Source organism: Bubalus kerabau, chromosome 8 (assembly GCF_029407905.1).
Source record: "Bubalus kerabau isolate K-KA32 ecotype Philippines breed swamp buffalo chromosome 8, PCC_UOA_SB_1v2, whole genome shotgun sequence".
NCBI lineage: Eukaryota > Metazoa > Chordata > Mammalia > Artiodactyla > Bovidae > Bubalus > Bubalus kerabau.
This window is the reverse complement of record NC_073631.1, coordinates 21,908,617-21,922,187: the sequence shown is the minus strand read 5'-3', so window position 1 is coordinate 21,922,187 and position 13,571 is coordinate 21,908,617. Positions and strand designations below refer to the sequence as shown.

Genomic DNA, 13,571 nt, shown 5'->3' with positions numbered 1-13,571 from the left:
GACATAAAAATATTTCTTTAAGTATAGACTGAGCTCCTTGAGAACGGTGATTATGAGCTCCTTGAGGACGGTGACAAATAGGAGATACTCAATAAAAGTGGGCTGACCAAATGAACAAATGTTACAGTTAGGGTGCTCATTCACTCCCACAGCTAAGAACAGGCTTTCAAGGAAGCCACTTAATATAATGGGTAGAATGGTTTAGAGAAGAATTCCCTTTTCCCCAGACAGACAGATATCATAAAAATTGGGTTGATCTACCTCATTACTCTTGCTCTGAGATAGTGTCAGGCTATCATTGGTCAGTTCCTCATCATCAGCACTGTTTCTGCTAAGAACTTTACTCTTCTTCTTCTTGCAGCCCCCATCACTGGCAGGACTGCTATGCTCTTCATCGTTGCCTTCATCGTTCTCGTCCTCATCACTCCCGCTTCCCTCATCTTCATCATCCTCGTTGTCCCCGTCACTTCCTTCCTTCTGAGATGCAGATCGGCCCTTTCTTTTTGCTACAGTGGGTCGCCAATCATTGTCATCTTCACTGTCATAGTCATCCATGTCATTCAGCTCTTCCATGGATACGAAATCCAAAAGTGGTCGGTTCCGACGAAGGTTCCACTTTTTTGGCTCGCTGACTTGCTCCTCTGCAGCTGTGGCCGAGGGGCCTGAAGGACACGTGTGAGCAGCAGGAGGGCTTGTGGCTGGCGTGGTGGAGGCAGCAGCAGCCACGTTATCAGATACTGTTGCTTTCTCCTTCTCTCTCTCCTTCTCTTTCTCTTTCTCCTTCTCTCTCTCCTTCTCTTTTTCCTTTTTCTTCCTAGGTCTTTCTCCATTCTCTTCTTCCTCTTTCTTTTCCACCTTAATTAACTGTTTTTCTGATGACAGTACTTCTTCCTCTGCAGAATTTTTAAGTTGTTCTTCTTTTACTTTAACGTCTTCATTCAGTTCTTCCTCTAAAATATTTTCTTCAGAATCACTACAGGAACCTTCTCCACTGTCCTTTGAAGGATCTTCACTTCCATTACCACTCCCTTCAGAATCTGTTGAAAATATGAGAAAAAAAACCACACATATGTATATACATACACACACACACACACAACGCTGACACAAATGAAACCATCAAAATTTGTGAATAACTCGCAAAACAATATAAACAAATTTAAGTCAAAGAATGGTAGACATTCCCAACCTGATTAAATAATAAATCAATGAAGTTGATATAATGATTCTAGTTTAGTATAGCACTAATGAAGATGAATATATGTATCTCTAAATTAAAACATGCTTTAAAATGAGGACCACTATTTTGTGTCATACGTCTCACACTATACTTGGTACTTTAAAGGCATTTTTTTTTTTCTAAAAGTAAATGTGCTTTTTTTTAAATTGAGCACTTGATTTTAACTTTATAATACAGATTACATTCTTCTTCTCTTACATCTTTCTTTCATAAATTACATTGACTGGCAAGCATGGAGTCACATTCAGAGCAAGAAAAATCTGACCCAGAAAAAAAAAAAAAACTGTTTCATTTATCTCACTCTATACCTAGGCAAAAGTGAACCCAGGCATTTATGACCGTCAACTTGTACCACATCTCTAATCTACCAATCAAATTTAGGAGCACCAAATACACAAGGGAAAAACAGACAATAGCAATGGCACAGAAAATGGAGGTTGCAAGATTTAAGTTATCAATTTTTCTGCTTATTAGGATACTGTTTATATCAACAAAAGAGTCACCTAAACTTCCAAAGGTTCTAGGCATTAACTACTAGAGCCCCTAGATTGAAAGAAATTAGTGCATTAAAAAAAAAAACTAATCCGTCTCAGACAAGAGCAAGCACAGGTGTCACTAAAAAGATAGGCTGAGGATATTAAGAGTTCCTGCAGGACCACAAGCTTCCTAGCAAGTGCTATCCATTCCTGCCTAGGGCAGTCCACCCCGGTTAGACCACCACTATTCAGTAGCATTCCAAGCCTCTTTACATATAATCAAATAAATAAGAATCTAAAATATTTGTGGAAGGAGAGCAGGAAGAAGTAGGAAACAAACCAGTCAATAATCAGGTTGTAGCCAACATCAATAGTAAAATCTGTGGGGTGATGAATATTTTGTACCTATAACCAAGAAAAGGGTAATCATAAAATCATGGAAAAAATGCATATTTTCGCACCATTTTAATTTCTGTTAACTCAACCAGCATTAGCCTCTATAATTACCTGGCCATTCAAAGTAAAGAAAGTTGTCTGTTATTAGTATCTGGTTTCTAAAATATCTCAGAAATCCTTTACAAACAGCTGATGAAGAAAAATCCTGAAAGTTAAATCACATAAAAAACACAGACTAACATTTAGTCGATGCTGATGGAGCCTGTAAAAGTACTGTCAATCTCAGGATTATCATACATTGCCTATATCTCATTCAGGACTGCAGTGAAAAAAGCATTCTCAACCTGAACAATCTCACAAAGGCCACAAGAGTAATATAATGTAAGCCAACAATCCTTTGTTTGAAACTTTTGGAGCCAAATGTGTTTCAGAATTTAGATTTTTTTTTCCCCAGATTTTGCAAACGTAGCATGGTGCATGCACAATATATTAAACTAACACCGCCAGTGGGGTCTATGGTACTACAGTATAATCAAATACATTCTTTCTGCAGTGAAAAGTATGAAGATTTATAAGTATGATAAGTAAACACTACAAATAAACTCCTATCAGTTCCAGTCAGATTTTATCATCAAATAAGTTTATGTCAAACATAGGAAACATCTTTGAATTTGTAAGCAAATTTTAAGAAGAGTGTGGACCCAGTATCACTTACAAATAGGGGAAGTCCAACAGCTCTACAAATCATTAAAGAAAAAAATGGTGATCTTTCCAAACCACTTATAACTATTAGACTTAAACTACCAAGAAAAAATACCTCTGATTTAGGAAAAAAAAAAAAAATAGTTCCTAGGTAATTTTAGATAAAAGTGAAAGTAAAGTGAAAGTTGCTCAGTAGCTTCCAACTCTGCGACCCCATGGATTGTAGCCCGCCAGGCTCCTCTGTCCATGAGATTCTCCAAGCAAGAATACTAGCCATTCCCTTCTCCAGAGATCTTCCTGACCCAGGGATCAAACCCAGGTCTCCTGCATTTCTGGCAGATTCTTGACCTTCTGAGCCACCAGTGAAGTTCATTTTCAGGTAAAGATATAATAAATAATAAGCAGAGTTAACCAAATGCTTCAGAGGCAAAGATGGACCTTTGTGCATACTGACTAAAGAAAACTGGAACATCCTGCGAGCAAAGCAGATTAATTATAATTAATTATAAGTAGATATAATTAATTATAATTAAGAGAGCTGGGAAATGGAGAAAAGGTACTTTTCTTCTGGATTAACCTTGTAGAATTTTTTCTTAATTAAAAAGTACTCCTAATAATTTTTACCAGTAAAACCTTAACAGTAGATAGAAAAAAAATGATCAAGTGAGGCACAAATGTGGACTCCTGATCAAAACCAAGACCAATCCAACTGTGGTCAACATTACTTGGAAATTTTTCAAAATGTCAAGAATTTCTGCAATTTTGTTTTGGTTGGTTTTGCCAATGCCAATAAATTATTTTTAAAAGTACTCTTTGAATCTGTTTTTGTTTTCTTATCATGCCTGAATAGAAAGCAGAATCTTAAATAGATTAATTAAATGTTTTATATTTGTTTTAACATTATTAGAAGAATCTGAGATTTTCCCACAAATTTCAATCCTAGTAGCTTACCCAACCCTCCATTCTCCAAATATGACACATTAGCCATACTCCAACTGCAGGGGATCAGGAATTTTCAAATTTTACTTTTCTCTGATTTCTGAAAAATAACTTCAACTGATTAGTCGTAACTTCTTTTTGGTACATATGCACTTGGGGGATGGAGACAAACAATGTTTAGTCACAGGCATTACTTAGTAATAATGACAATGAGAAAAATCAGAGTCCTGGGCTATCTATAATTATATTTTTATAGACTGCAATGAAAAATTTCCTATTACTACAAATTCAAACAATGTTCCAAGTCCATCACTCTTACAACCATTAAAAAAAAATAAAAAAGCAATAATTGACTAGAGAAATAAACCAGATATTTCAAATACAGCTATTGTGAACATAAGAATAGAATTCATTCTAATTCTACAATAAAAAATTTTTAATTAGAAAAAAAAATCTTTAAAATTGAAATCCCTATCTCCTAGTCAGTTAAATTAATGGTGAGGTGAAGTGAAGTGAAGTCGCTCAGTCGTGTCCGACTCTTTGAGACCCCGTGGACTATAGCCCACCAGGCTCCTCCGTCCATGGGATTCTCCAGGCAAGAATACTGGAGTAGGTTGCCATTGCCTTCTCAAAGGGATCTTCCCAACCCAGGGATCAAACCCAGGTCTCCTGCATTGCAGGCAGACGCTTTAACCTCTGAGCCACCAGGGAAGCCCTAAATTAATGGTAACCTTTCTCAAATACAATATATCAAAACCTCTCCAAGCAACAGTTATTTCCACTAACAGACAGTTAAATGTTTTACAGATAAAGACATTAGAAATCAACCTTAAAGAATCCCTTCACAATATTCAATGCTTAAGTTTTCCCCATGATAAATATTAAATAATAGAATCAGTTAATAAATATTAAGTAATTAAATCCGAATGATTTGATTCAGTTTTATGGTAGCTTTGCAATATAAAGAATCATCTTTGTTCATCAATCTTAACTATTTAACTATTCTGTTTATTGAGCTGGTGTAACAATAATTAGGATTACACACATATGCAACAGATAACAGACACATCACCAGTCTAGTAGTCATTCAGTTATCATCCTGGGGACACTGTAAGCTAATCTAGTGCACCACTACTACTACTACTACGTCGCTTCAGTCGTGTCCGACTCTGTGAGACCCCACAGACGCCAGCCCACCAGGCTCCCCCGTCCCTGGGATTCTCCAGGCAACAGTACTGAAGTGGGTTGCCATTTCCTTCTCCAATGCATGAAAGTGAAAAGTGAAAGGAAGTCGCTCAGTCATGTCCGACTCTTCGAGACCCCATGGACTGCAGCCTACCAGGCTCCTCCGTCCATGGGATTTTCCAGGCAAGAGTACTGGAGTGGGGTGCCATTGCCTTCTCCAGAAGGCAACCTAGTATATCTCTTTTTAAAAAGCCAGTCAACACAACTCATCTTCTACTGCTTGCTGTAGTTCTAGTTGTGTCACTTTATATTTTCTGGGTAAATCTAGACCGATGGTTCTTAAGTGGGTACAATTTTGTCCCACAGAAAACATTTGGCAATGTCTAGACATAATGGCTGCCACAAAAGGGCAGGGCTGGGGTAGAGTTAGGTAGGGTAGATGTTGAAGGCAGTTAGTAGAAGACAGAGAGGCTGCTAAATATCCTCCAATACAAAGGGCAAGGCTCCACAACAAAGAATTAACCAAAACAAAATGCCAATGTTACTGAGATTAAGTAACATGTTACTTACATGTTACTTGTTACATGTTACATGTTACTGACATGTAAGACCTCAATTTGACCTCATTCTACTTTCCCTGGCTCATCTCTTTCACTGTTCTTTTATTCAAATTCTGATCTCCATATGTAAATAATATTTACCATTCTCCACACTCTTTAACACCTAATGTTTCCCTCAGGTTGGGACTCTTTCACTTCCTAGTTCAACTCTCATCTCCTCAATGAATTCTAAATCAAGCCAGTCTAAAGTAATCCCATCTCCTTCGAAAGACTGGAACTAGATCATGCTTTATAACATGTATCTGCTTTGGTATTTAATTATTCCAGTATTCATTATTTCTTTGTGAATTCACCATAACGTCCAGCAAAGAGCTTTTAAGCAAAACAACAGTTGCCTAATGAAAAACCAGATCTACTCATTAGCCAAAGTCAGTTAAGCAGAAAATACTACCAAGGCAAAATCTAGTCTCAATCTTTCGGTTAAATTGCTTTCTGGCAATTTGGACCAACCAAACTAACAATGGGCTTCCCTGGTGGATCAGTGGTAAAGCATCTGCCTGCCAATGCAGAAGATGCAGGTTCAATCCCTGGGTAGGGAAGATCACCTAGAGAAGGAAACAGCAACTCACTCCAGTATTCTTGCCTGGAAAATCCCATGGGCAGAGGAGCCTGGCAGGTTACAGTCATGGGGTCACAAAGTCAAACACAACTGAACAACTAAACAACAACAAAACTAACTATGGCTCAAGAGCTAAAGTTGACCATCCTACTTTGGCTAAGGGTTGGGGAGACACAGCACTGCTATTTCACCTTGTTTAATAAAAGTACTACATGCATTTATCTTCATCATCATTCCAGTTGCATGTGGTGGTTTAGTCACTAAGTTGTGTCCGACTCTTGCTACCCCATTGATTGTAGCCCACCAGGCTCTTCTGTCCATGAGATTTTCCAGGCAAGAATATTGGAGTGGGTTGCCATTTCCTTCTCCTGGGGATCTTCCCAACCCAGGGATCAAACCCAGGTCTCCTGCACTGCAGGCAGATTCAATCCTATTTTAAATGTCTCCTATCCCCAGTCTTAAGTCATAGTCTCAGATATAATCACTTTAAGCCAAACTATGAAACTGCCAATAATCAACTGCCTTTAGTCCTATAAAGTGGATTAATTTCATAGGGTACCAGCTAACATTTCTATATATGGTTCTTCTGGTGGTAACCACCATAAATCTGATACGCTTACACGTCATTTTAGGATTAACTTGAACATTTATTTAGTATTGTCCTCAATCAAAAATGATAGATTTAGTCCTACTTTTACATCAGAGATAAAATAAAAGATGGTCTCTTTTTAGTTCATACTTTTCTAAAGGTAGAAGCTAGTAACACTTAACTGTTGATAATACCTTGCCAAGTTTATTGGCAGGTCTTTTCTGAATTTTATCTTTTTCTATTTTATCTGAGAAGCATAAAAATTATGTCTATCTGCAAGGGTAATCAGTTTTCAGAAATTTCAATATTTATTCTTAAAGCCAGACAGAAACAAAGTTTTGTAGTCAATACCAGAAGAAATTGAGGCATAGAATCCAATTAAAAAACTGAGGCCCACCTCTCTAACCACTGTAACATTAAGTCTTTAACTCAATAAACTCAACAGTTTATTGAGTTAGTCATTTTTAACAAGTTTGTGGGGGTCTTTTTTTGGCCATGAAACATATGGGATCTTAGTTCCCCAATCAAAGACTGAAACAGCAACCCCTGCATTGAAAGGGCAGAGTCTTCACCACTGGACCACCAAGGAAGTCCAGAGTTAGTGATTTCTAAAGACTGCTTTGAAAGAAGCTATGATCAGAAAGACTATTATTAAAGATTATTACTATTCAGTTACTATTTTTCCACCTCCAGTTTAATCACCTATTACTAAGTAGGGTTGGGATTCCACAACTTCAACATGTTTGAAAAACAGTGATAACTCAAATGTCTTATTTCCTATAAGAGTCCAACTATCTTACAAAGAGAAGAGAAAGGATTCAAACAGGAAGCACTGGTAGTCTAGATAAGCCAGTATGTCAGCAATGGGAGACAATACACCTTAACCAAGACTGGAAAATACAATTCAATTTCTACTATTACCCATTTCAAAAAAAAAAAAAATCATTTTCTACTAAACTCTCAGTTATGATAACAAGAGCTGCACAAATAAATTTGTGACCTTTGGGGCCCAGGAAGGAAATTACAAGTATAGCAGACTAGACAACTGAAAGTATATATTTTTAAGTGCTTCAGAAGACTAAAAAAATTATCATCCTAACAAAACTCATTCTACCACTTTCACAAATAACAGACAATTCACATCAACCATGATTAAAATTTAACAAGGTGAGGGGTTCTCTATTTAGCTTGATACCAAGAGTTATTTTGAGAAAGCAATTTGTATCATTAGATTATTTTAACCCTTGAAAAGAGAAGTGCTACATCTCAATAAATAAAACGAGAAAAATTATATGCAAAGTCAGAATTTACTGTCATAAAACTAATTATGGAATACATAAAAGAAATTAAGCTTTGGAGTTTTTCCCTAACGGCATTCTAGTAAGTCATAATTTCTGAGACCCAACCATTTTTGTCAGTTTACAATCTCAACATGACAAACCAAAGTTGCATTCTAGCAAAGAATATTCCTTTCTGCACAGTTTTCAACAAGAGCACTGACATAGGTTTAGATTTTACTTCTTTCCCTTCCTTTTTTTCCCCTTTGGAAATACCAAACAACAGTAAACCAAGTGAGAGATGAAAGAGCTGAGAAATAAAGGGGCAAAAAAATTAAACAACATACACTTTACAACTTTTGATTGCTGGGAGTAACCTCAATTAGTGACCTTGATAAATAAGTACAGTAGTTTCAATTTAAGACTACATCTATTTACTTTCAGGGCCTAAGCAGTGAAAGCATTAAAAATGCTGAGAATCGTAAGAACTGGATTAGATCCATTTAGGCTAAGTGGCTTCATGCAAATTCTTTAAACTCAGTGTCCCTGTTATCTGTAAAATAGTATCTCTTCCAAAGTTACTGTAAAAATTAAATGAGATTATGGAAACAAAAAGTTGTTGGTAAATCACAATGCAAACTGTGCCTGTTGATGCTATTAAAAGTAAAATAGTAACACAATACAACCAAATTTCATCCCTTCCTACCACATCTGGCAGGAAAAAAAAATCAGGAGAGAAATAGGACTAAGAACTGAAAATTCTCTAGAAGAATAATTTAAAACTGTTAAAAGGATAAAATCAAAAGGGCTTTAATTTGTTACTTGATTTAGGTTTCTGTCAAAAGGGGTAGAATTAAGTAATTTGTATTGTTCATGTGTACTTGTATTTTTCACATAAAATATTTAAACATAATTTGTATTTCTCAGATTCCTGCAATGAAAACTTTTTATGTAGATATGTCTGTTGAATTACAATGAACAAAAGATAAAAGGAAAAACATACGTTTCCATTTTTCAATTGTGTACAATGTTACTATATGATTTCAGTTGTGTATATTACCATTTGACTTTTATTATTTTTAAAATCACAAAATAAAATGAGCAAGCATTCATGCTTTGTAGCTCAGATTTTTAAAGGCCTAATCCACAAGGTCCAGCACCTACCAAAGTACAACTTTTTACTTTTGTCAATTTTGCGCTGGTAAGGGAGCTAATAGACAAAAAGCAAAACTCCTTTCAGAGGGTGCTGAGCAATCTGAAAAGACTAACTCTTCCTGGGTGGTTCAAGGCTCCTATTATTCTCAGAACGGTACTCTACTTTAAGATTACCTCTAGATTTTTCCCTACTCTGTCCATAAAAGAAACGTAAATGTATCTTTAAGTAAACAACAGAGAAAACACTTGAGTATCTTGTGTCTTTTTGTTTTCCATTGTGTCTTTTTGTTTGGTGTTTATTGAGGTATGAAAGTGAAAGTTGCTCAGTCCTGTCCACTCTTTGTGACCCCATGGACTATACAACCTATGGAATTCTCTAGGCCAGAACACTGGAGTGGGTAGCCTTTCCCTTCTCCAGTAGATCTTCCCAGCCCAGGGATCCAACCCAGGTCTCCCACATTGCAGGTAGATTCTTTACCAGCTGAGCCACAAGGGAAGCCCAAGGATAATGTAGTGGGTAGCCTGTCTCTTCTGCAGCGGATCTTTCCCACCCAGGAATGGAACCGGGGTCTCCTGCATTGCAGGCGGACTCTTTACCAACTGAGCTATCATGGAAGCCTTTATTGAGGTATAGGTGATTTACAATATTACTGCATCTTTGAAGAAAATCCTTCTCTGACAGTTATCTGATAAGTAGCAACAAAAACAGAAGTAGTGATAGTATTATCCAGTGACACGCTCTAAGGGAAATGTAGGAAATCAAATCGACAAAATAAAGTTTATGTGCTTTAACTTTATATTGACATTTTAATTAAAATCCATTCTTTTTAAGCAACGTCTGAAAATCAGCCCAACTCCAAAGAGCTGGGAAAAGGGAAGCAAGAAATAAACATTTACCTGAAGCATCTCCAACTTTAAAATCACTGTCATCTGAACTATCATAATCGAGAGCTTCTAGCAGAGAAGCTGCCAAAGGCTTCACCTGCCTCCTCTTGGAGCTGCGATCCACTGTTAAAAGAAAAACATTACATCGTTATTCATAATCACACCAAGCGCGAGGGAGAGCTGTGGCGCTGAAAGAAAGTACAGATGACCTCCTGCAGGTGGTGCAAATCTTTGTCTTAATTCAGTTCTCGGCAAATGGTGTGGTGGAAGGTTGGGGTGGGAATATTGGGGCTGGCCGGCCAGCTCCATGGGCAGGTTCAGCAGCAAGGCGCAGCAAGTACGAGCCCAGGGCGACCAAAATCAAAACTGGCCTTCTTGAACATCTTGCTTCTGAGACTTGCTCTCTCTAATCCCTCACTAAGACATCGTTAACAATCAATAAAAAATTCAAAGCCCAGGGGATATAAAAAGCTATGTCCATTCCGACGGATCGTGGAGGGGGAGCGTCCGCGGAGGGTACATCTTCCCACAGGATTCTCCCACCCCCGCCCTGCCCCCGCCGGCCCCGACTTCTTGAAGGGCTGAAATGGACCTGTCTCCCCGCAGACGCCTCCGACACACTTACTAAGGAATCCGAGGTGGTCGTTTGGAGGAGACCTAGGGAGAGGCTGCGATAGCACAGGCAGCGCCGAGGTCGAGGACTGAGACCAAGGAAATAAGTCCAAAAGATGCTATTAAAAATGGGCGGCGCCGCGGACCTGCCCGGGGCGCCCCAGGTGCAGCCCCGCCGCTCCCCTCCCGCCCCCCGGCCCCCCGGCCCCCCGGTCCTAGCAGAACAGACCCCGGCCGCTCGAGCGCCTTCCTTTGGCGCTCCCCGGCCAAAGGCGCCCTCCGGCCCAGGCAGCTCGGCCAACCCGGCAGCCCTGAGGAGTTAATTTACCCCGTTAAAACGCTTAGATAAAAAATAAAGGAAAGAAAAACTTTATTATCCCGCAAACAAAAGCAACAAAAGACCCAGAAACTGCACAGTCCGAGGCCGGTTGCCTAAGACAATAGAGAAAACAACGACCCGGATACAGCTCTGAAGAGAAGGAAGTAAAAACAGGAGCTAGAAAACTGCCCTAAGAGCAGCAGAAGCTGAGAGCGCGTGCGCGCGAGTCGCCTCGGCTGTGTCTCCGAGAGGAGGAGCCGAACGGAGCCGAAAGAAGACGAACGCAAAGCCGTGGGAGAGCCGAGAGGAGACGAGTAATGCCGAGCGGGAACAGAGAGCGTTCCCAAACCCTCTGCCTGCAAATCCCTGATGCTGGGCCCTCAGTCCAAATAAGTAGGTCAGTTTTTGTTTCTGAGAAGACAGAGCAGTGTGTGTGTGTCTCCGTGAATGTGGAATAGTGCTTTGCATACACTTAGATAATATATTTTTTAAGATGAACTTTTAAATCCATAAAAATATGAGGACAGTATGTACAATTGGATTTCAGTCCTTCAGTAGTTTCAAATGCCACGTTTATTCATATACAGGTTAGCTATTTTTTAAAAACAATGTTAAAATGTTAGAATCTGAGCAGTATTAATACTTTTTACATGTTTCTATATCAAGGAGAAAGTAAGATTAGAATAAAGCTGATTCAGTTTCTGTATTCCCCGGATATATATTGAGTGGTAATGTTTGTACCATGGGAAAATACAGAGTTAGGAAGGACAGTAAATGAAATATATAAGAAGCAAATTATGCAATACAGTAGGGGCGCTTATTCTTTAAAGAAAACATGTTGAATTCTTTTGTAAACTGTAATTGAATTTTATAATACTAAATTTGAAAAAATAATAAATACTTACATAGTGCAGTTTAGGGGATGATTACATAGAGGCTGTACCTTCAGCAAGAAAGTTATCTTTTCCCTGCCAGAGCTTAAGATATAGTTGAGGATACAAATAAGTCAGTGAGCTGCTTCTGCTGCTAAGTCGTTTCAGTCGTGTCCGACTCTGTGCGACCCCAGAGACGGCAGCCCACCAGGTTCCCCCGTCCCTGGGACTCTCCAGGCAAGAACACTGGAGTGGGTTGCCATTTCCTTCTCCAATGCATGAAAGTGAAAAGTGAAAGTGAAGTCGCTCAGTCGTGTCCGACTCTTAACGACCCCATGAACTGCAGCCCACCAGGCTCCTCCGTCCATGGGATTTTCCAGGCAAGAGTACTGGAGCAGGGTGCCATTGCCCTCTCCGAAGTCAGTGAGCAATTACTACCTATTGTGAAAAGGCTGCCAGAGAAAAAGTACACATGCTAAGGGAAGTCTTCCAAAAGAAAGCTTTTTTTTTTTTTTTTTTTTTTGATTTTTAAAATTTTATCTATGGCTGTGCCGGGTCTTCATTGTTGTGCAACTTTCTCTAGTTGCAGCAAAGCAGGCTACTCTCTCGTTGTGGTCTGTGGGCTTCTCATTGCAGTGGCTTCTCTTGCTGAGGTTTGCAGGCTCTAGAGCTTGGTCTCAGTAGTTGTGGCACATGGGCTTAGTTGCATGTGGAATCTCCTAAGACTAGGGATGAAACCTGTGTCTCCAGCATTGGCAAATGAATTCTTAACCACTGGACCACCAAGTTAAGTCCAAAAGTCTCATTTAGCTCCAGACATGGTATCTGAACTAGGCTGGAGAAGAGAGAAAAAGAGACGCCAAGTTCAGACCAAAGAAAGGACATAAGCGAATGACCAGGATGAATAGAGGAATAGAGATGACTAGTCAGAGTCCATGAAAGCTGAGCTACCTCGAATGCCTCAAGACATTCCCCACAACTGTAGTTATTGCAACCTCATATTTCTGTGTTCCATATCACTGCTAAAAATGCAACGTCTCTGACCCTCTGATCTCTCTGAACCTTTACTTCCCTGACCCAAACCACCACTGCTACGTACTGAGGAAACTTCCATTCCAAAATTGTAAAATATTAGTAAACTCTTTCCCGTTTCAGTATCTTTCTTGTACCTCCTTGTATAAAATAGAAATGTGTAAAGTTTGTATGAGGTTATCATGCTGCTGCTGCTGCTGCTGCTAAGTCGCTTCAGTCGTCCGACTCTGTGCAACCCCATAGACGGCAGCCCACCAGGCTCCCCCGTCCCTGGGATTCTCCAGGCAAGAACACTGGAGTGGGTTGCCATTTCCTTCTCCAATGCATGAAAGTGAAAAGTGAAAGTGAAGTCGCTCAGTCATGCCCGACTCTTAGCGACCCCATGGACTATGAAACCCCCTCAAATGGAAGCCTTGTTTTCTCATATCCAAAGGTGGCATCTGGTCCTTAGTTTGGCTTTCAGGAAGCGTCATAATTCAAAATAATTTGTAACCAAATTCAAGATACTTGGAGATAAAAAGATGGAGTGTGTGGGGAAAGTAAAATAAGAAATGAAAAAAATTGAATTGTATTATCTGGTTTGAGAGAGAAGCTGTAGGTCCTGATTAGTATTTTAAGAAACCAGAAAAGTGGAAATCAGTTTGTTATAAACCTAAGGATAACATACATCACCAACTCGATGGATATGAGTTTGAGCAAACTCTGGGAGTTGT

At 39.2% G+C, this 13,571-nt stretch overlaps 1 protein-coding gene across 13 annotated transcripts in view; it reads right to left on the bottom strand.

The window, feature by feature from the left end:
- PHF14 (PHD finger protein 14) overlaps nt 1-10,821 on the bottom strand; it is a 199,050-nt gene extending 188,229 nt beyond the window's left edge. For 5 of the 13 annotated variants that reach the window (XR_008717611.1, XM_055589859.1, XM_055589858.1 and 2 more), the window contains exons 1-3: nt 10,233-10,456; nt 10,036-10,146; nt 262-1,037 (exon numbers count right to left, since the gene is read on the bottom strand). Coding sequence is in view for 12 of the 13 variants with exons in the window: in XM_055589859.1 (XP_055445834.1) it covers nt 262-1,037; nt 10,036-10,146; nt 10,233-10,332 (987 nt within the window). In the remaining variant the exon portion in view is untranslated. Of the gene's footprint in view, nt 1-261; nt 1,038-10,035; nt 10,147-10,232; nt 10,461-10,648 lie in introns of those variants that run through there. The other 8 variants (XM_055589863.1, XM_055589864.1, XM_055589865.1 and 5 more) reach the window with 5 other exon arrangements.
- Nucleotides 10,822-13,571: the final 2,750 nt, after the last annotated feature.